The 24,132-nt window shown below is 42.5% G+C and overlaps 1 protein-coding gene across 5 annotated transcripts in view; it reads left to right on the forward strand.

Moving 5' to 3' along the window:
- The window catches only part of CEP170B (centrosomal protein 170B), a 110,681-nt gene that overhangs the window by 78,393 nt on the left and 8,156 nt on the right, over positions 1 to 24,132 (forward strand). For 2 of the 5 annotated variants that reach the window (XM_040332684.1, XM_040332689.1), the window contains exons 13-15: positions 11,730 to 11,970; positions 15,637 to 15,796; positions 20,879 to 20,917. In XM_040332684.1, the coding sequence (XP_040188618.1) occupies positions 11,730 to 11,970; positions 15,637 to 15,796; positions 20,879 to 20,917 (440 nt within the window). The remainder of the gene's footprint in view (positions 1 to 11,729; positions 11,971 to 15,636; positions 15,797 to 20,878; positions 20,918 to 24,132) is intronic. The other 3 variants (XM_040332687.1, XM_040332688.1, XM_040332686.1) reach the window with 3 other exon arrangements.

The raw sequence follows: 24,132 nt of genomic DNA on the forward strand, positions 1-24,132 counted from the left end.
TCCTCGTTAGTCAATGGGAAAAGTTGGCTCGCCGAGATCCTCGGCGTCTTCACAAGGAACTCGACGAGCAAAACGATGTGTTTTGCCCGTCGAGTTCCTCGGTCGTGTGTACGAGGCTTAAGGCTTGACAGCTGTGCACATGGAGTCTAATGAACAATATTAATAATTGTAGATTTTCCAAGGAGCTATTTAATAATGTGTGGTGAACTGCAAGTAAATTTGATTGGTGGAAAAAACTGAAATTTTGGTAAAAATGACTACTTAAAAATAGGACCTTATTTATCATGATGTCTCTATTGAGTCAGTCTCTGTCTGTTGGATGAATGAAATGAACAATCTGAGTTGGGAGGGCTAGTGTGCAACTTGGTAGTTATTTCAGACAATTGAGTAAGTTATTCAGAATCTTTTTAGGTTCTTCAATTGACATACAGTGGGGAAAATAATTATTTGATCCCCACTTACAAAGAAATGAAGGGTCTATAATGTTTATCATATCTATATTTTAAATGATAGAAACAGAATATCAACCACAATCCATAAAAAAAACACATGCTATAAATTTAGTTGCAGTTCATTGAGTAAAATAATTACCGTATTTATCGGGGTATTGCACGCTCCGGCGTATAGCGCGCACCCCTAAAGTGGACCCGACATTCCTGTAAAAAAAACATTTTAGTACTTACAGTTTTGGTGTCTTGCGCGGCGGCCTCGTCGGGTCCGGCGTCTGTCTGCGGCTTCACGTGTCCTCTTCATCGGGTCCGGCATCCTTCTGCGGCATCCTCCCCGCTCGATCCCCGCTTTCCCGCGCCGACTTTGAATACTGCGCCGGCATATACCGAGCGCAGTACACTCGTGTATAGTTGGGCAGGCTGGGCTACTCTCTCGCTCACGTCCTGTACGTCCAGCTTTTTTCGGCTATATGAGGCGTATCCTATGTTAAGTATGGCTGTCGTTCCCGCGTCGAGTTTTGAAAATTTTACGTCGTTTGCGAATAGGGCTGGACGTAATTTACGTTCACGTCGATAGCAATGACGATTTGCGGCGGAATTTCGAGCATGCGCACTGGGATTTTTTCACGAACGGCGCATGCGCCGTTCGTAAAAAACGTCAAATACGCGGGGTCACGGTTAATATACATAAAGCACGCCCACATCATCCACATTTGAATTAGGCGGGCTTACACCGACACACATACATTACGCCGCCGTAACTAAGGGCGCAAGTTGTTTCTGAATACGGAACTTGCGCCCTAAATTACGGCGGCGTAACGTATCTGAGATACGTTACGCCGGGCGGATTGATACACCAATGTATCTGAATCCGGCCCATAATGTGTTGTCGTTTTGGAGCACCTTCTTAAATTGCCAGGACTAATCTGTGTACCACATGAGCACATACTGTAGCCAGTCTGTGGGAGCCAGAATTATTGTTGGTTGGTAGGGGATCAAATGCTTATTTTACTCACTGAACTGCAACTCAATTTATAACATTTGTATCTCGTTGTTTTCTGGATTTTTGGTTGATATTCTGTCTCTATCATTTAAAATATACTTATGATAAAAAAAAAATAGAGACCCTTAATTTCTTTGTAAGTGGCCAAACTTACAAAATCTGTAGGGGATCAAATAATAATTTTCCCCGCTGTAAATAACTTCCTTGTTGGCAATCAGAGGGTCGTTTTCATGGGTTCAGGAAAAACAGTGTTATACAGGTATGTCATGGAGAATAACAGAAATAATATCAGCAATGAGATCATGCCTATGTTATCAACAATTTGAATCTCTCGCAATCCTTTGTGAGAAACCTCAGTCTTGAGCCCATGCTGTTATATGCAATGAAGTTTGGATGGCAGAAAATGTACTCCCCTGTAACTGACATGCAGCCCAGATGTGACAGCTTCCATATGGGTAAAAATTGGGTCTAGCCGCAAACATTTTTATTTTATGACAAATCCTTTCTACAGAGAACCAGCCAAAAATGTAATTTGCAAGAATTAAAATCACCCCCACTAGTTACAACTGTGGAGCTTTGCCTCTCAAAATTGGGTGTTTGCGCTGTTATTCACTTGTATTCTCTTCCTGGCAGAGCAGAAAGTCAGCCCAATATCAGGCTGCACAAAAAAGCTGTATAGCCTTTATGAAGACTGTGTCCGACTTGAGCTTAGGACTAGGGTTGTCCCGATACCACTTTTTTAGGACTGAGTACAAGTACCGATACTTTTTTTTATGTACTTGCCGATACCGAATACCGATACATTTTTTTAAATGTCCCCCCACATATGCAGCCATGTCCCCAAACATATTGCAGCCATGTCCCCAAACATATTGCAGCCATGTCCCCAAACATATTGCAGCCATGTCCCCAAACATATTGCAGCCCTGTCCCCAAACATATTGCAGCCCTGTCCCCAAACATATTGCAGCCCTGTCCCCAAACATATTGCAGCCCTGTCCCCAAACATATTGCAGCCCTGTCCCCAAACATATTGCAGCCATGTCCCCAAACATATTGCAGCCATGTCCCCAAACATATTGCAGCCATGTCCCCAAACATATTGCAGCCATGTCCCCAAACATATTGCAGCCATGTCCCCAAACATATTGCAGCCATGTCCCCCATATACGCAGCCATGTCCCCAAACATATTGCAGCCATGTCCCCCACATATCCAGCCATGTCCCCCCACATGCAGCCATGTCCCCCGTACCTAAATGATGCCGCCGCCGCGTTAATCACTGCGCGGGGAACATTACAGTCAGCTTTCGTTTGAATAAGCTGTTTTCCCTGCCGCACTGTGTATAGAGACACTCCCCCTTGCTCGCGATTGGACAGATCGTCCAATCCCGAGCAAGGGGAAGTGTCTATGCGCGGCGGGGAAAACAGCTATTCAAACAAAAGCTGACTCTAATGTTCCCCGCGCGGTGATTAACGCAGCGGCGGCGGCTTTGCGATATACGGTGGCGGGGGGGGGGGTCAAGTATTCTATTTAGGCATCAGGGGTATTTGCGGGAGTACAAGTACTCCCGCAAATACTCTGTATCGTTCCCGATACCGGTATCGGTATCAGGACAACCCTACTTAGGACTAATACCTAACACTGCTCAGGCTGTTGGATGATGATAAATCTACAAATAATTAAAATATTTGTTTGTAGATCAAAGAGAAGCAGCGCCACTCCATGTATGATCCTTCAGGTTCCTTGATGCGGTAGGTGCTGGCCCCAAAGAACTTGTCCGCCTTATTTTAAGAGCAAGGCCACACTCTGATTATTCGAAAAGGCCCAATTGGGGTGAAACATGTTAGAGGGGTGTGGCCCATGGACGGGGACTGCATCGGAAGCCAGTTTGATTGAATAAACCTATGGTGTGATGTCAGAGTGCGGCCTTCTGCTTTGTTAGGGAAAGAATACAAGTACATCTTTAAAACAATTATTTGTGAGAAGCTAGATTTAAATTTTATAACAATTCCAGAACATGGAGTTTGGATGATTATGGAGACCTATTGGTGACAGGCACACCATCATATTTAATTGGAAAATGAGGACGGTAGCCATTTGACCCTTTTGTTGGTGTGAACGACGTCTGTTATGTTTCTTGTGCCCCGAAGCTTAAACAAGCTTTTGAATAATTTATTTGTCCAATTGGCAATGTTCAGATTTTGCTTTTGTCTTTTGCAAATTGTGGACACATGGAAGGCTATGTAAGCTTTCCATTAAGAGAACTACAGATAGAGAAGAGCTGCAGAGACAAACATCTGAAAAGAAGATTACAAACCTCTGTAGGCCGAATGAAGCAAGAACGATAATAAACACTCTCACAAAGTTGAGGGTTTTATTGACCTTCTTTACAATTACAAATTTGTCAAGAGGGTGGAGCTGGACTAGAAATGTCAAAGAAGGAAGACTTCTTGTAAACAAGGATTAACTCGCACAATATTTGCTGATTTCATAACAATGCGATAGCTTTTACTTCTACAATCCACTGCCCTTATATTAGTCATTGTGGCAGTCTGTTTAGTACACCTGTCATCTTTATACAGCAGACTGAACTTTAGCTTTGGCAGATGCGGTCTACCCTTTTTTTACTGGAATGAACATTTAGTTCATCCTTATCAACTGATGGGCAGCCCTTGTCCACTGATGGGCAGCCCTTGTCCACTGATGGGCAGCCCTTGTCCACTGATGGGCAGCCCTTGTCCACTGATGGGCAGCCCTTGTCCACTGATGGGCAGCCCTTGTCCACTGATGAGCAGCCCTTGTCCACTGATGGGCAGCCCTTGTCCACTGATGGGCAGCCCTTGTCTACTGATGGGCAGCCCTTGTCTACTGATGGGCAGCCCTTGTCTACTGATGGGCAGCCCTTGTCTACTGATGGGCAGCCCTTGTCTACTGATGGGCAGCCCTTGTCTACTGATGGGCAGCCCTTGTCCACTGATGGGCAGCCCTTGTCCACTGATGGGCAGCCCTTGTCCACTGATGGGCAGCCCTTGTCCACTGATGGGCAGCCCTTGTCCACTGATGGGCAGCCCTTGTCCACTGATGGGCAGCCCTTGTCCACTGATAGTTAGCATTCTCAAGAATATAGCTTTAACTTCATAAATCAGTTGCCTTTGGAACCTTAAAATTGTTCTTTAGATGGATTTTTCCTAGCATACACTATATTGTCAAAAAGTATTGGACGCCTGCCTTTACATGCACATGAACTTTAATGGCATCCCAGTCTTAGTCCGTTGGGTTCAATATTGCGTTGGCCCACCCTTTGCAGCTAGAACAGCTTCAACTCTTCTGGGAAGGCTGTCCACAAGGTGTGTCTATGGGAATGTTTGTCCATTCTTCCAGAAGCGCATTTGCGAGGTCAGGCACTGATTTTGGGCAAGAAGGCTTGGCTCGCAGTCTCCACTCTAATTCATCTATCTATCGATGTTCTTTCCTGTTGCGGTAAAGTTCAAGTTCCTCCACCCCAAACTCGCTCATCCATGTCTTTATGGACCTTGCTTTGTGCACTGGTGTGCAGTCATGTTGAAACAGAAAGGGGCCATCCCCAAACTCTTCCCACAACGTTGGGAGCATGGAATTGCCCAAAATGTCTTGTTATGCTGATGCCTTAGGAGTTCCCAAATTGCCATATTGCCAAAAGTATTGGGCCAACCCTCCAAATTATTTAGTGGAGGAGGATTATGGTGTGGGGCTGTTTTTTAGGGGTTGGGCTTGGTCCCTTAGTTCAAGTGAAGGTAACTCTTAAGGTGTCAGCATACCAAGACATTTTGGACAATTTCATGCTCCCAACTTTGTGGGAACAGTTTCGGGATGACCCCTTCCTGTTCCAACATGACTGCGCACTAGTGCACAAAGCAAGGTCCATAAAGACATGGAGGAGGGAGTTTGGGGTGGAGGAACTTGACTGGCCAGCACAACCCTGAGTCCTGAGCTCAACCCGATAGAACACTTTTGGCATGAATTTTAAGCAGAGACTGCGAGCCAGGCCTTTTCATCCACACAGAGGGAACTAGGTTGGTGTTGGGTATTAAGGAACCTTCTAAGCTGACCATACACTAATAGATTCATACGAACATGCAAAATGTCTTCGTACATTTTACAACCTGACAAATGTCTTTCTAAAGTACTTCTGTAAGCTGGCTGGCTTTTAATAGTCAATTTTGGAATGAATGAATATATATTCAAGAAAATTTTCCATCCTGCTCCTTCTAATTTTTTTCGGCACTAAAGTCAAAAACGAACATTAGACCCTACTAATTGAAAATCCAATTAATGTTCAGAAAACAAAACTTTTTAACAAAATTCTACTCGTGCATAGCCAGCTTTAGACATCTAATGACGATCTCCTTCTCTGGCTGTTTTAATAAGAAGACCTAAAGTGACCAATGGCAGATAATGCCTAAAAGCAAACGATGGAGGTGCTGTACAAATTTCAATTTGACACATTCGCCGTTTTTTATAGCCACCCTGGGGACACACTTGGGCTAGCCATAGACTGTTCGAATCTCGCCCGTCAAGCCATGGTTGCAAGAAAATAAATTTGCACTGTCTATGGCCTGCCTTAGGCCCATGTCAAACTGGTGATTTTGTTAGATTTGTAGTAGGTACAGAATTTATCTTTTACGTTTTTTTCATGTAAAAAATGCATTGCAGTCAACAATATGTCTATGGCCAGAAGTTCCAAGCGATCAGTCGGGATCATTTAGAACTATTGACACAATTGTCATAACTCGTCTTATCCAAAGCAGCTGTTGAAGATCGATCGGGGCTCAACAACAATTTATAGTTGCCTAGATTAAACATTGTAGTTGGCTACAGAAGCAACTTTAAAGCCAACTACAAATTACCAGAGAAAACAAGAAGAGAGATTTGTAGCTGCTAAAAACATCTACTAAAAAGTTGCTGATGTGATATGGCCCTTAGGCAAATACCTACTGTGGCTAATAATACATCTGGCTTGATCCCTGTGCTAGCACATGATGGCATTGTACAGCATGGACTCTTGCCAGTGAGTTATAAGAGAGCCTAGAATCCAGTTAATTTTGTACTGGCTAACTGATCTCATACATTTTCTATTATTCTCTACACCTGCGTGTGGTCAAAAATGATAGGAATGTTCAGAATGTTTTGAGGTTGATATTATTTGCAGTGTCGCCACACTTGTTGCATAGCTTCTTTGCAGAACAATATATGTTTCTTTTGTTGCAAAAAAATACAAAATTACGTTTTCTCCTATTTGGAACATGTTAAGCCACCATTATTACAGAACTAAAAATCTCATCATAACCGCCATCATTTCACATTCTGTTATCATCTATAACCTTCCATTATATCCAGAACAATAGATTCTTAGGGAAGGTTGTTCTTCTTTTGACTGCCTGAAAGGAATTCTATAGGCTTGTCTTTGTACAACAAAAGAAACATTTATATGGTCTGCGAACCATCTCAATGAAATCCTGGATAATGTTTTCATTCTAAGGGCTAGATTTAGCAAACTTTGAATGGCTGCTTATAGCACGTAAAAAATAATTCTATATATTGATACATACACTATATTGTCAAAAGTTTTAGGACACTGGCCTTTACACACACATGAACTTTAATGACGTCCCAGTCTTGGTCTTTAGGTTCAATATATGGAGTTGGCCCACCCATTGCAGCTATAGCAGCTTCAACTCTTCTGGGAAGGCTGTCCACAAGGTTTAGGAGTGTGTCTATGGGAATGTTTGACTATTCTTCCAGAAGCGCATTTGTGAGGTCAGACACTAATGTTGGATGAGAAGGCCTGGCTCGCAGTTTTCGCTCTAATTCATCCCAAAGGTGTTCTATCGGGTTGAGGTCGGGACTCTGTGCAGGTAAGTCAAGTTCCTCCACCCAAAACTCGCTCATCCATGTCTTTATGGACCTTGCTTTGTGCACTGGTGCGCAGTCACGTTGGAACAGGAAGGGGCCATCCCCAAACTGTTCCCACAAAGTTGGGAGCATGAAATTGTCCAAAATGTCTTGGTATGCTGACGCCTTAAGAGTTCCTTTCACTGGAACTTAGGGGCCAAGCCCAACCCCTGAAGAACAACCCCACACCAAATGATTTGGAATGGTGGCCCAATACTTTTGTGGCTGACCTCACAAATGCACTTCTGGAAGAATGGTCAAACATTCCCATAGACACACTCCTAAACCTTGTAGACAGCCTTCCCAGAAGAGTTGAATCTGCTATAGCTGCAAATGGTGGGCCAACAGAATATTGAATCCTATGCGGATTAAGACTGGAATGCCATTAAAGTTCACGTGCGTGTAAAGGCAGGTGTCCCAATACTTTGGGCAATATAGGGTATGTATGTGTATATATGTTTTTTTTTTTTTTTTTAATAATCATATTTTTATATATATATAATATAAAATTATCTGGTCTAGCATTGTGTCTAGATTAGCTATTTTTAGTCTGTCACCAGTTTGCCAGTCAACTTTTATAAATCTAGCCTAATTGGTAATCATATGTTTCCTAAGAATTTCTAGGGGGTTTCAGGAAAATCGAACATGTTACTTTTGACTGGTGTCAGTGGGAGGAATAGTGTCCCATCATTGGTGTCAGTGGGAGGAATAGTGTCCCATCATTTGTGTCAGTGGGATGAATAGTGCCACAAGGGCTGGATGAAGGCAATCAAAGGGCTGCAGTTGGAGACCACTGGTATAGCCTATAAATTGCCTGGGCATGCATGTTGATACCTGTGGGGCCAGCAAGAAAGAGCATCTGGCATGTCTAGAGGAAAACATTTGCCATTAGATAAAATGGTCCAACCCAGCTGTTCGCCATTTCCCTTGAAGCCAGTTAGCTGGGGAAGTCTGTTGCACTCTGATGTCCCTGGTGATCCTATCCCGTAGAAGTCGGATAAATTGGTTTACATGTTCATATTGTGTGAAAGAGTCAGAAGTAACAATTTCCATTTTCCAGGAGGGCCCGTTGAATATATAATTTTTTTTTAGTATGAGAGCTGATATACAAGTTGCTGATTTTGGTCATTTTTTTATTGTGGTATCGTGTACACATGGAAATCCTAGCAAACCATAAAAATGTCCTATGGAAGAAAACAAATTAGATATACAAATAGGCTTAAAATTTCAATTCACTATTGCAGACACAGTTGTTAAGTACAGTCTGCACTGCCCTCCAGTGGAAATATGGACAGGAAGTCAAATGTTGATAGAGAAATGTCTCCGTCCCGAATCATCAAATTTAAAACTTTATTAGCTTAAATATCTGCACACAGATTTTTGAACTGGACAGGGAATGTTACAACTCCTGAATCATAATTACCCGGTAAATTCTGGATCTGTGTGTTTCTCTGCAGATTGGACAAATTAAAAAAATAGACAACCAGTATATTTATTATGTAACTTGTGCTTTGAGCCTATTTTATGTCAAAACAAACTGAATTTTACTGAAATTAAAAGATACATTTTAAAATAATTTTGAGCCCTTAAAAAAAGACAGCTACTTGCTGTTATTCTAAATTCCTATGACATCATAAAACCGCTAAAGCTCAGGCATACACTGTTTGAATTTCAGCCAGTTCCATCCTGATGAACGAATCAAAATTCTGGCTGGCTCCCTCCAACCTGACATCCCTCATACACACTACTGTCACTGGCTGAAAGCGGCAATTAGGAGCCGGTCGGTAGACCTCTCTCGGCCTTGAACCTTCGAGAGAAGCCAGCCGAACAGCCGGCTTCTGTCGGACAGGCTGCTATACACACTTGCTGAATGTCGGCTGCTTTCTATTGAACCAGCCGATGCCACCCGACATTCAGCCTGTGTGTACTGGACTTTAATTGGAAAAATCATAAGAACCAAGTAGAAAATTTTTGGCCGAACGATGTTTGGGTATTTAAACAGCTGAATAATACAATAGTTGCAGTGGGAGATTTGTCTATCAGCAGTGTGACGTGTGGATGGAGGAATCTGTAACCCAAACGGGAAAAAAAAATCTGTATATGTAAGGCCAGCTTTACAGTTGTGGGTTGTAATATCTAAAAGCCCAACCTCAGCCACATTTTTATTTTAAATTTGAACAGACTTGGGGAGGAAATGCCTCTCAAGTTTTTATTACTCCAGAAAACAGACTGGTGAAGCACTAGACTTCAATCTTAAAATTCATTTAAATTCCAAATAAATTAGATGATTGCTATAATGTGGCAAATCTCTACTAAATGATGAAGCCCCAGTGGGTCCCTGAGAGGGTCAATTGGTGGCGCCCCACTGAGGTCCCTAAGAGGGTCAGCCTGTATAAGTTAAAAAATGAGAGCGCCAAGCCATAGGGATTGGTCCAGGTATTCATTTATATGTGCCCCAATAGAAGGGTCGGTGAAAGATCAACAGCCAATGCATTCTGGGGGTCATACACAAACCTTCCATCATTGAAGCTTGTATTTATTTTGCAAGTGCAATCTGCATGGACAGTTAATACTAGATTTTAATTTTTCAGAAGCTAGTTTACATTTGGCTCAGTAAAGTGGGCTTGCAGACAACCTTACTAAGTGAGCTGTAAACTGTTATTGTGACTAATGAAAATGCATATCTCTATGGCTTGATGCTCTCATAATTTTTTTTTCAAACTGTTTTTTTTTCAGAGAGAGGGAATGAACCTTTCTTCCTGTCTCTCTGACAAAAGGATGAGAAATGAGGGGGTTGGTGGTCACCGGACAGTAGAAATCACATGACAGAGGTCCATACTCTGATTTTTTTTTTTTTTTGAAAAATGCTAGTTTAATGTTTTCTAAGGACATATAAGGTCTTTAATTAGTAGTGTTTTTTATTGAATTTTTTTAATAGGCTGGATGTACTAAAATGTAAAAAAAGGAATACTGTAATTGTATTTGACAATTACACTATTAAGCACTTATGGACCGCCTCCTGCACATATACATCGGCAGAATGGCATGGCTGGGCACAAACACGTACCTGTACGTCCTCTTTAAGTGCCCAGCCGTGGGTCACGGGCGCGCGCCCGCAACCCGGTCTGAAGCTCCATGACTGCGGGACCGATCCCCGCCGGAGTCCTGCGAGCGGTCCCCGGAGCTGAAGAACGGGGAGAGCTGTGTGTAAACACAGCTTCCCCATTCTTCACTGTGGCGCTGTCGTTGATCATCTGTTCCCTGATATAGGGAAAGACGATCAATAATGTCACACGTCCAGCCCCGCCCCCTACAGTTAGAAACTGTATGAGGTCACACTTAACCCCTTCAGCACCCCTAGTGGTTAACTCCCAAACTGCAATTGTCATTTTCACAATAAACAATGCATTTTTATAGCATTTTTTGCTGTGAAAATGACAATGGTCCCAAAAATGTGTCAAAATTGTCCGATGTGTCCGCCATAATGTCGCAGTCATGAAAAAAATCACTGATCGCCGCCATTAGTAGTAAAAAAGTAAAAAAATAAAAAAAATGCAACAAAACTATCCCCTATTTTATAAACGCTATAAATTTTGCGCAAACCAATCAATAAACGCTTATTGTGATTTTTTTTTTACCAAAAATAGGTAGAAGAATACGTATCGGCCTAAACTGAGGGAAACATTTTTTTTATATATATATTTTTGGGGGATATTTATTATAGCAAAAAGTAAAAAATATGAAATTTTTTTCAAAATTGTCGCTCTATTTTTGTTTATAGCGCAAAAAATTAAAACCGCAGAGGTGATCAAATACCACCAAAAGAAAGCTCTGTTTGTGGGAAAAAAGGACGCCAATTTGGGAGCCACATCGCACGACCGTGCAATTGTCAGTTAAAGCGACACAGTGCCGAATCACAAAAACTGGCCAGGTCATTTAACTGCATTTTGGTCCAGGTCTTAAGTGGTTAACAGAGCCACACTGCGATCTGCAAGCTAAAGGCTTATTTTGTAAATTAAGCCTCCAGCCTGAATATGATAACTATGTTATATCAGACATGGTGATCATATATTAATGGACCATTCTGAATGGGTAGTGATGGTTAGTGGGGACGGCAAAGATTCAAATAAAGTCAAGTCAGCACGGGCTTTGTGCATGGTAGCATAAATCCGAAGACTACAGTAAGGAATTAAACCCTTTTCCATTTGGATAGCCATTTTGTTTTTCTTACAAGCAACTTGTATGTTGGCTCTCTCAATGTAAACAGTTCCTATCTTTCCAACTGGTGGCTAGGAGAAGATTGATCTTTTAACTTTCTCTCTTTAAAACCAATTCATTGTAAGCATCAAGACGGAGGCAGCAGGGTTCAGATTATTTGTCTACATCTGAGGAGGAGTATGGCTCTAATCACAGCACCCCTAAACACAAACGATCCCATACTTCAACAGCCACTCAGACCCCCAAGGCCACCACCATCATTTCTCACAGTCAAAGGCACAACCGGCTTCAGGATGATGATGACGACGACCAGGAGGTGTACAGCAACTTCATGGCACAGTCTGCAGAAATTGCAGAAATAGCCAGGTAGGTGCTTAATGCCACAGTAACCTTTAAACTTCTTTATGTCTGTATATTTTCATAGCAGGGGGTGTGTGTGTGTTGGGTGGAGTATTGTATTATCTTTATTAGGATTATAGTTTTGTACCACCTCACATGCAAGTGCGAGTACCTGAAGAGGTTTGCAAAGGGACCTAGGCTGTATGGCCGAATTTGTGAACACCTGACCATCACACCTCTCTAAGCTTGTTGGACACTCGATTTCAAAACCATGCACACACACTGAACATGGTTATTGAGTTTTAGGCCCCTTTCACATGTGCGAACCGTTCGTCCGTTTTTTACAAGTCCGTTTACGGACTTGTAATGCATCCCTATGGGATTGCAGACGTTAGCGGATGATGCATCCGCTAACGCCCGCAAAGATCCGCGTCCGTAAAGATCCGGTTTTTCGGACGGAAGAAAACCCTATTTTTCTTCCGTCCGGCGGATCGGATCGGATGAATACGGACAGACGATCCGTATTCATCCGATTCCCCATAGGGGAAAGCGGAGGAAAGACAGGGCGGTCTCTGCACAGTGTGCGGGGACCGCCCTGTCCGCCGACAGCTCAGCGGGGATTACGGATGATCCCCGCTGAGCCGACGGACACACACTGAGCGGACACAAAAACGGTCCGCTCCGTGTGAAAGGACCCTAAAAATAAAGTTATAAACATAGACCGCCAATGGCGGAAATAAAGAGCACAGAACATCAAGGATAACAAAGATTAACACTTGCCATACACCTATAGATTATCTGCAGATTTTCTATGGTCAGATGGAAAAAGTGGGAGATTCCTCCATCCACACAGTTTAGCGTGCACTTTTTCCATCTAACCATAGAAAATCTGCAGATAATCTATAGGTGTATGGCCAGCTTTAGGATGAGAGCGTGCTCACAAAGGAGGACATACAAAGTATGTATGCTGCTTGACAGCAGGTCACTAACATGGCATTGAGAGATAAATGGCAATATAACAAGCACTTGAAGGGACCCAGGAATACTGCCTTGCAGCACAAAAAACACAAAATTCAATGTTGTATTCTATTAATGTGAGAATCATTATGAGATGGAAATTAAGTCTTATTTAGGTCTTTGTAATAGTTGTATTTAAAAATAAAGTAGAACTATAGGCAGAACTTTTTTATTTTTATTTTGGATAGAGTAATGCCCGACAATTTCCCGACAATGCTTGTAAAATCCTACAACCCACTCTATTACAGTACTATATCATGTATAATGTGTGTGTTTCTGTAATATAAATGCAGGGAAGAGAGCTCCAGCGGTTCACAGAAGCGCAGAGCAGCGCTATAACAAAGGTATTTGGCACAATTATATTACAGAAACACACACATTGTGTATTATATACTACTGTAATAGAGTGGATTATATGATTTTACAAGCATTTTAACTCAGTTCACACTGGGGATTCCTGTCAGGCAGGCAGGGAGAGAGAGGAGGACAGAGAAGACAGCACTTTACATGGTAAGACCTACCCTGAAAATAAGCCCTACTGTGTCTTTTGTTGCCAAAATTAATATAAGACCCGGGCTTATTTTCGGGGGAAACACGGTAAGTATTATTATTATTATTATCAAGACTCTTTTTTCTCTTTTTTTTTGTACATTTAATAATAGGGTCTCTTTAAAGTGTATGTAAACTCTAACAATGTTCTTATTGTTAGGAGCTGAGCACATTTCTGGCAGATCAGTGGGTTTTTGTCTGTGCTTGCAGGGTGTATAAATTAGAATTGCAGGTTTAAGTTCACTTTAAAGCAGACCTTCAGTCATTTTTTCAACTTTGCATTTATTAAATCTTCTGCCCTTGTTGTTTTAACTTTGGATTGTAAAACATTTTTTTCTGCCAGTAAATACCTTATACAGCCCACTTACTATTTTTTGTCTGGTAAAAATACCAGGCTTATGACATCATGCACAGCTCTCTCTCTCTCTCTCTCTCTCTCTCTCTCTCTCTCTCTCTCTCTCACTCTTGTGAGAGTTTGCCAGATAGGGAGGGGGGATGAGTCATAAGAGGGCCAATCAGAGCCGCGGAGCTGAAGGTGTGCCTCTTTGTATCTGTGAAAATCCAGGAAGTGAACAGGTAGCAGCTTCAGCTGGCCACAGTTACAATGGTTGCAGCCAGACTCAGTGGAGGGAGATTTCTGCAGCATATTTGGCAAGTACAGAATTGCAGTATAAATAAAATAATATGCAAAGTGGTTGGAGGGAAGCTTCAGAATGGCAAAGATGGTTTTATTACAAATTATGTAAGCAGACTGCTGTTCCTCTGTATATAGATATTTTGAGCTACACTGGCCCAAATGAAATATTTCCATTGCAAAACGATGCGACTGCTGTGTGTGCTGTTGTAGACTGTAGCAGCATTAGCTACATACAGTATGCAGAAGTTAGTTTTGGGAACACTACAGGCGACTTCCCATCTGCTGCCAGAATGAAAGGAAAATGACCGAGTGCTTCTCCGCCAATCAAGAGAAGCCTTGTATTTTTTTCAATGAATACATGTCTTCTTTTGATTGGACAGGGTGGAGAACTGGGCGGATGATGTCACGATTCCCATCCCTGCCAATCAGAGAAAGCCTTGTATTCATTGAAAAAATACAAGGCTTCTCCTGAATGGCAGTGAAGCACTCAGCCCGACTATCTGGCAGCAGACAGGAGCTGCCAGAACACAGCTCTGCTTACTGTATGTAGCTAATGCTACTACTAATGTACTGCAGAAATCTACTGCATTGACTTCACTAGCATTGGATCATTGTGGGCAAATCTATGACAGCTAAGATCAGAGCATGTAGCAAATACGGGCCCGGATTCAGAAACGATTTCCCTAAGATCCGACCGGCGTAAGTGTCTTACACCGTCGTATCTTAGGCTGCATATTTACGCTGGCCCCTAGGTGGCGTTTCCGTATAGTTACGCGATGAATATGCTAATTAGGTATTTACGCCGATTCAAAAACGTACGTCCGGCCGGCGCATTTTTTTACGTCGTTTACGTTAGACTTTTTTCGGCGTAAAGTTACCCCTGCTATATGAGGCGTAGCTAATGTTAAGTATGGACGTCGTTCCCGCGTCGAGTTTTGAAATTTTTATGTCGTTTGCGTAAGTCATTCGCGAAAAGAGCTGTACGTAAGTTACGCTCGCGTCTAAAGCAATGACGACTTGCGGCGTAATTTCGAGCATGCGCACTGGGATTTTTTTCACGAATGGCGCATGCGCCGTTCGGAAAATACTTCAAATACGTGGGGTCACAGGGAATTTACATAAAACACGCCCACATCATCCCCATTTGAATTAGGCGGGCTTACGCCGCCACACATACGTTACGCCGCCGTAACTAAGGGCGCAAGTTCTTTCTGCATACGGAACTTGCGCCCTAAGTTACGGCGGCGTACCGTATCTGACATACGTTACGCCGCGCCGGCGGATACTGCAATGTATCTGAATCCGACCCACGGTCTATAGCAAAGGAAGAGGCCTTGCGTTGTACCAAGAATTTTAAAGATCGATAATTGAAACTTGGATCTATTTGCTATCAAAGGTACAAATGAGCAAAGAACATTTGTGAGATAATGATAATTGTAATAGTCAATCGGTGATAAATCCTTTGAATGACGGTCTGATGTATATCATAGGTTAAGTCAAACCCTGGTAAAAGATGTAGCCAGCTTGGCTAAAGAGATACATGAAGTAGCTGGAGATGGGGATTCTCAGAGCTCCTCCGGGACAGGACACAGTACCTCTATAAGCTCCGTGCCAAATACACCGGCCTCCATCATATCTGCGAGGGAAGAGGTAAGATTACGTTTTATAATAAAACAAAAAGCTACCTTTAACTTTCTATGTATTATCAGCAAAACGCCAGTGGATGTAGTTACTGAACCTAACACCTAACTCTGAAATAGTGTGAAGATCCTTTGCAAAGTTTTACATGAAGAAATGTCACCATGTGGCCTTAACCTATGGTTGCATATTGAACACTAAATTACTATTTATCTTTCTTTACCAGTTGATATTTCACAGCCTTAGCTGCTTGTATGAAAACATTTCTATTGCAGGCATAAACATTTAATAAAGTTGAATATTAGATGGCTAACACAATGTTGATGTTATGTCGAATAAATAGATACCCAACATGTCACGATTTAAAATGCCCACACTTGTGGAATGGCGCCAAACTTCAGTAATTAAAAATCTCCATAGGTGACGCTGTAAAAATCTTTACAGGTTACGGGGCAGATCCACAGAGATCTGCACCCGCGCAGCGTATCTGAGATACGCTACGCCGCCGTAACTTACCCGGCTTTGGTTCGAATCCATAAAGATTTTGCGATGTAAGTTACGGCGGCGTAGTCTATCTCTTGCGGCGGAATGGTGCGTAATTCAAATTGGCGAGTAGGGGGCATGTTTCATTTAAATGAAGCGCGTCCCCGCACCGAACGAACTGCGCACGCTCCGTTCCTAAATTTTCCGCCGTGCATTGCGCTAAATGACGTCGCAAGGACGTAATTTTTTGTGACGTGGACGTAAATTACGTTCAGCCCAATTCACGGACAACTTGCGCAAACGAAAAAATGTTTTTAAAATTATATACGCGGGAACGACGGCCATACTTAACATTGAGTACACCACCAAATAGCAGGTTTAACTATACACCGAAAAAAGCCGACTAGAGACGACGTAAAAAAATGCGACGGCCGCTCGTACGTTCGTGGATCGTCGGAAATAGCTAATTTGCATACTCGACGCGGAAAACGACAGGAACGCCACCCAGCGAACGCCAAAGAATTGCATCTTAGATCCGAAGGCGTACGAAGACGTACACCTGTCGGATCTAACCCAGATGCCGTCGTATCTTGTTTTGAGGATTCAAAACAACGATACGACGCGGGAAATTTGAAAGTACGCCGGCGTATCTATAGATACGCCGGCGTACTCGCTCTGTGGATCTGCCCCTACATGTTTAGAGTTACAGAGGAGGTCTAGTGCTAGAATTATTGCTCTTGCTCTAATGATAGTGGCGTATATAACCTGTGTGTAGATCTGACTCTGACCTCACCGCACGTCCCTGAGATATATATAATATATACACACACATAAATACAAATTAAGCTGACTAGGTATTATAAGGCAATCCGCACACTGAGGTTATAAATCTGCTCTCTGTAAGCAAGGTACCAGTGTTAAACTGACAGCACTGTGCAGCGCAGGGCAACCTGTCTGTCAGGATTACAGGATGCCAACATTAAAAACTACCGTAATATAAAGACAGACTTGGGTACTAGTGCTTGATGTATTTAAAAATCAGAAATGATGTTTGTTTCCGTTTTCAATGGGTGCACAAGGAGATTACATTATGTTTTGAGGTTTTCTCTGAAGATTGTGTTCCTTATATTCATAGTCTGGCAAACTAAAGGCATTAAACATTCAGATTTACATTTGGAATAGTAAAAGCAGAGAGTCTGTACCAAGATTAAAAGAAAAACAATTTTCCAGGAGGTGAATCATGGGCACAAGGAGTCACTTCTGAGCCTGAATTACAGAGTGCGGCTCGGCTGAGCTGCCAACACCCTGCATGTAATGTCTAAGATTTTTTTTGTTTTGACTAGCAACCCATATAATGTACAGTTGGAGTCCTAAAAGAAGGCACTTGAGATACAATTGAGGTGGATGTTTGTGTAAATAAGTATGATTAGAATTGCAGCAGATATAGAATTGGTCATGTGATCTTTAGTAGTGCCTGTACTTGTCAAATCATTCTTAAAGCGGGAGTTCACCCGAATTTTTTTTTTTAACATTAGATTGAGGCTCGTTTTGTCTAGGGGAATCGGGTGTTTTTTTTTTAAATCGAAGCAGTACTTACCGTTTTAGAGAGCGATCTCCGCCGCTTCCGGGTATGGTCTTCGGGACTGGGCGTTCCTATTTGATCGACAGGCTTCCGACGGTCGCATACATCGTGTCACGAGTAGCCGAAAGAAGCCGAACGTCGGTGCGGCTCTATACTGCGCCTGCGCACCGACGTTCGGCTACTTTCGGAAAATCGTGACGCGATGTATGCGACCGTCGGAAGCCTGTCAATCAAATAGGAACGCCCAGTCCCGCAGCCCATACCCAGAAGCGGCGGAGAAGATGTATCTCTAAAACGGTAAGTACTGCTTCGATTGTAAACAAAACACCCGATTCCCCTTGACAAAACGAGCCTCAATCTAATGTTAAAAAAAAAAGGTTTCTGGGTGAACCTCCACTTTAATTTTCTTAGGCTGTTTTTGTGACATTATATTATTTACTGTTTTATTATTTTTTATTTTCCTGATAAAAAAGGACTTCAAAGCAAAAATACATTAATATCAACTGTCTTGTATTCTGTACATGGCATTTAACCTGTATACTAACCCTTAGGCCTCGTACACACGATCGGTTAACCAGAGGATAACGGTCTGATGGACCGTTTTCATCAGTCCAAACCAATAGTGTGTGGGCCCCATAGGTTATTTAACCTTCGGTCTCTGCGTTCTGACACGATCGTTTTTTTAACCGATGGTGTGTAGGCGCGACGGACCATCAGTCAGCTTCATCGGTTAACCTATGACAACGGTCCGTTCTCATCGGATGGACTGATCGTGTGTACGCGGCTTTAGAGGCGGTTCACACTGGGGCAGCACGACTTGCCGAGCGACTCGGCAAGGCGATCTGCCCACGATTTCAGAGGCGACTTGCAAAATGACTTTTGTATTGAAGTCAATGCAGGTCGCACTGAAGTCGTCCCAAAGTCATACAGGAACCTTTTTCTAAGTCGGAGCGACTTGAGTCGCTCCTATTAGAATGGTTCCATAGTACAGAACAGAGTGCGACTTGTCAGGCGGCTAAGTCGCCTGAGGAGTCGCGCCTATATGAACCGGCTCTTGGGCAACTATGGTAAAAAATACACTGATTGTATGGAGACCAGTTTTAAAAACAAAAAAAAGTATCAAAATCTCATTATGAAAAGTCCATTTTAAGAACCTTGCACCGAGTGGGACAAGCCATGTGTTTCATGTATTGTTTTCAAGCATTTTCCTCTGCATTATTCTTTCCTTTCTCCATATTGATTCCGTTGGATGCACTGAGGTACTAATGACCAAGAGTCGTTCGAGCGAATATAATTAGGACTGAACCTGGTGTCCTCCCTGGGCACAGCACATGCACTGTTATTTTTCAGGAGAAATATGAGATAAAGGTCAATCTTTAAAAGTACTGCCTAGGCTCAATTGACATCTTCTAGATGTTTCCTTCCTTTAAAGGTAGAGGGGGGGGGGGCGGTTAAGTGTAATGTCATGTACACACGATTAGACATTCCGTCAACAAAACCGTGGATTTTTTTCCGACGGATTATTCACTCAAACTTGTCTTGCATACGCACGGTCACACAAATGTTGTCGGAAATTCCAAACGTCAAGAACGCGGTCACGTACAACACTACGATGAGGCAAGAAAAATGAAGTTCAATGATTCCGAGCATGCGTCGAATTCATTCCGAGAATGCGTAGGATTTTTGTGCGTCGAAATTGCATACAGACGATCGGAAAAATTGAAAACCAGCTCTCAAACATTTGTTGTGGGAAATTCCGACACACTGTTGGAATATCCAGCAAATGCCTACACACGGTCGCAATATCCGACCAAAAGCTCACATCGAACATTTGTTGTTGGAAATTCCGATCGTGTGTATGCGGCATTGGAGTGAAGGCGCTTAGGTGTTTACAGTGAAATTCACATTTGTTTTTAGAGTTTAATGTCCAGTTGTCCTGTGCCGAGTTGACAACCACATAAAGTAAAGTGTGTAATACATACATAACACATGCTAAAAAAACATTTGTGCCAGTAATTCCTGTGATAAAAAAAACGTTAAAATCTAAAAATAAAATGTTGCTATCGTTTTCATTACTTGGGCTGTAGTCCATACAGAGGAACACAGGGCCAGATTCACGTAGCCCGGGCGCAACTTAACTTTTCCGATTTAAGTTACACCGCCGCAATTTTTCCAAGTTAGTGCCCGATCCACAAAGCACTTACCTGGAAATTTGCGGTGGTGTATCCTAAATCCGGCCGGCGCAAGGCGGGTCAATTCAAATGGGGCGAGTCCCATTTAAATTAGGCGCACTCCCGCGCCGGACGTACTGCGCATGCTCCCGACGCAAATTTCCAGACGTGCCTTGCGCAAAGTTACGATGCGCCGAGGTTTTGTGAATCGCGACGGGTAAAAAAAAGTTGCGTCGGGGAAAAAAAGAGTTGCGCCGGGGAAAAAAAATGTTTTTTAAAAAATTTGACAGCGACGCGGGAAAGACTGGTACACTTTTACATGGTGTACTAACTTTACACTTTGTAAAAGGTACCCTATCTTTGCGACGGCAAACTAACACTTACAGCGACTTAACGAAGGGAAAAAGCTTTGTGGATCTCTGTAAGTGCTAATTTGCATACCCGACGCTGGTTTTCGACGAGAACTACCCCCAGCGGCGGCCGCGGTACTGCATCCTAAGATCCGACAGTGTAAGTCCATTACACCTGTCGGATCTTAGGGCTAGCTATGCGTAACTGATTCTATGAATCAGTCGCATAGTTAGAAACAGAGATACGACGGCGTATCAGTAGTATCTCGTTTGTGAATCTGGCCCACAGTCCCTATCCTACAGAACTGCCATGTTATGTGCTGTAAAAACACCAACGGTCCTTGACTAGTGGAATGGACAATTGGATCACTGACTTTCCCAACAAAAACTGTGGTCTGCTAAAGGGATGACATTCATTATTCTATTCATCTAAAGCGTTTTAACATTTTCATTGACTTTATTTTCACATCTATGATTTTGTATTGTCTTTTTTTCTTTCCTAACACAGATACTTAAAAGAGCATCACAAAGAGCATACCCATCCCAGGTGCCCTGATTTTCTTTTCTTTTTGTTTTAGTGAATTTATAGATTTTGTTTTCAGTTCCCTTTAAAAATTCAAAGTAGTTTAGAATCTTTTACTGTTATGGGCTTGAATTTATCACCCAGACACCATAGTTATCTGCCACACATATACTTTGGTCAGTTAGTGGCCAAATGTGATCTATCTCAGCCCATACTAATGCCACTGGCCTAACAATGAACAGTTTTTTAGTTTTTTAGCAACTGAGCTGAGGATGTAAGTGAAGGTGGTGATAAACTTTGTCAACTGTTGATATTACACACACTACTACTTGTGAAGATATTCTTTAAAGTGACCCATGCCATTCCTCTTGCTATCCCATCTACCAGTATCTGTGCATAGAAGCTGTTTTAAGATCTTTTTTGCTTAAGACGTCCACGTCACAAAAAATGATGTCCTTGCGACGTCATTTAGCGCAATGCACGGCGGTAAATTAAGGAACGGAGCATGCGCAGTTCGATCGACGCGGGGACGCGCTTCATTTAAATGAAACACGCCCCCTACTCGCCAATTTGAATTACATGCCATTACGCCGCGAGAGATGGACTACGCCGCCGTAACTTGCGGCGCGAAATCTTTATGGATTCGAACCAAACTGCAGTAAGGTACGGCGGCGTAGCGTATCTCAGATACGCTGCGCCAGGGCAGATCTTTGTGGATCTGCCCCTGTGTGTATAGGAAAGGAATCGTTTTTCAGGCACTATAGGTCAAAATGAGTCCATCAACTGTCAACATTACATTATAGCTGTCTCTAATATCAATATATACAACAACGTATACAAGAAAGTCCACTGTAGTTATTGTACGTAAGTGTAGGACTTCATTGATGTCATGCAGACTGTGCATGCAGTGGTTAGAACCTAAAGGTTGTATTGGTATATGGTACTATATAACCAGTGCCAATTGCATTAATTCAGTTTCTTAACCGGAAATAAGAGGCTACCTGTCCAAGCAAGGGAAGCCCCCTCTCAAACAATGGTCACCAGAACAAGTGTCCCTATTGAAAAATGTTTCCTTTTGTTTTCTTCCTGTTTTGGTGCCTACTCAAAACTTTGGATTTTCCCTCATTTTCAGTGCCGGTAACAGCGGCCACATAGTGAGTCCGAATCTGCCTAGTGGTAAAACAGATCACAACAAATAAAATCCTGAAGAGGTTCTAACCTCTCCCTGTTCTATCCAAAACTAAAAATGGTTTTAAATACGTTTTGATTTTTACACAAGGCTGTCTTTTTTGGCTTCTATCTAGAGAGAGATAGAAAGGCTGTGACATGAGAGAGGAAACAACGAAGAGCTTACAATAACCTCTACGAGCAGGTACTGGGATAGAAAGAGGCATGACATGGGTCACTTTAAAGTAATCTTGTCCTCCCTCTGATAATATATTTTTTAAGTGTGGAAGAGAAGGAATCATAAAATTCAATAAAACTCCCTCTCTTGTGCCAAACCTCTTCTTCTTTAGAGTCTTGCTTGAGGTTGCTTTTAGTTGCTTTCATGTAACCTTGAGAGTCGGTTCACACTAGGGCGACACGACTTCCAGCACGACTTTCAGAAGAAACTCCAACACGACTTGAGCATGAACCACAGGGCGATCTGGGGAGATTTACAACACGACTTGAAGTCGTCTCCAGGACAGGAGACATTCCCGTGGCCAATAAAGCAACCATCAGCTCTGGGAGGGGGAGGGAGAGGTTTGCCTGAGAAATGTATGTTATCTTCCTGGAAAGTAGCTTCAGTTAAAGACAGTGATCAGACTTGGAAGCGACTTCCATTGAAATCAATGGGTACAAATCGCCTACAAGTCGGATTGAAGTAGTACAGGAACTTCTTCTGAAGTCGGAGCGACTTAAGTAGTGTGTATTAACACCGCTCCCATTCACTTCCATTGCTTTTCTGGACAGCACGACTTGGGACGACTTGAGACGACTTCAAGTCGGATCCCAAGTCGCCCCAGTGTGAACCGACTCTAAATGTTGGACCTATGTTCTACCTTTCTGTGCTAAGGCCTGCCCACTAACCCCCCTTTCAGTGAGAGTCTTCTTATTGGCTTGCAAGGTGTTATCAATAGACAGGGGGCTGGTTGGTTGGTGGGCTTTGTGATAGGAAGTCTCTCAGGTCTAAAGTCCCAAGCCTCTGTGCAAATTGAAATCAAAGTTCTAAAGAGCTTCTTTAAAGTTCTAAAGAGCATCTTCAGTGCGTCAAATAAGGTTACTTTTCTAAGGTTACCTGAGCTTAGGGCCTAAGTGCCTCCTTGGCATGAAGCCCACCTACCTGCTAGCCCCCTGTCTACTGAGGGCACAGTTGCTACTCATATTTAACAAGATTGGCAAGTCGGGCTTAACATAGGTGGGTAGAACATAGTCCCAAAGTCACGGCTTTATTGGCAAACTAAGAGCAGTTTTAAGGCTTTTAAGAGAATCTTCTGAATAAGGGAGGCGATGGTACTTACACAACACATATACTCTGAATTGGATTACACGTTTACTTTGAAAATATCTTTATTTAAATTTTGATGTGTATTATACTTAATTTTTTTGATTTACTATATATTTAAAATCAAGCCATTCATTTTCATTCTTTTTCCTCCATTATTCTTATCCCTCTGGTCTTATTAACTAGACGTATATGCTTGTATAAAAACGGGAAGTTACCGCGCTTGCACAATAAATTAATTAATGAAATAAGTGAGCAGCAGCTCTAATGTGAGTCCTATTGCGGCTATTTTCGGGAAGCGTGACGCGCCATAGCCGGCCGTCAATCATGTTCCCCTCTTCATAGGAACGCCTACTCCTCGCGGGGACTCTGAAACAAAACTAATGGATTAAACTGTGAGTACAGCGCAAAAAAATAAAATAAAGGCATACTGTAGCTGACGCTAGTATGCTGGATGGCATGGTAGAAAGTTGTTTTTTAGGGTGAACCTCCGCTTTAAGTACCTTTTCTAGTTTACAAGTGCAAGTGCACTTGAATCTTTTGTCCCCCTTTGCCTATAACAAACAACTCTCAAAGCCATAACCTTATCTTTTCTGTACTACTGTTTAGTACTACACAACTTCTTTAAAAATCTATACTGTTGGGTTGGAGTCCTCCCAATCATTTGGGCAGCAGTCTCCATTCCAACGTCAAGACAGCCCTTTGCTCATTAAACTTTCCAAAGGTAGGGAAAGGGCACAGGAGCCCAATG

The sequence above is a fragment of the Rana temporaria genome, chromosome 13, assembly GCF_905171775.1.
Source record: "Rana temporaria chromosome 13, aRanTem1.1, whole genome shotgun sequence".
NCBI classification, from domain to species: domain Eukaryota; kingdom Metazoa; phylum Chordata; class Amphibia; order Anura; family Ranidae; genus Rana; species Rana temporaria.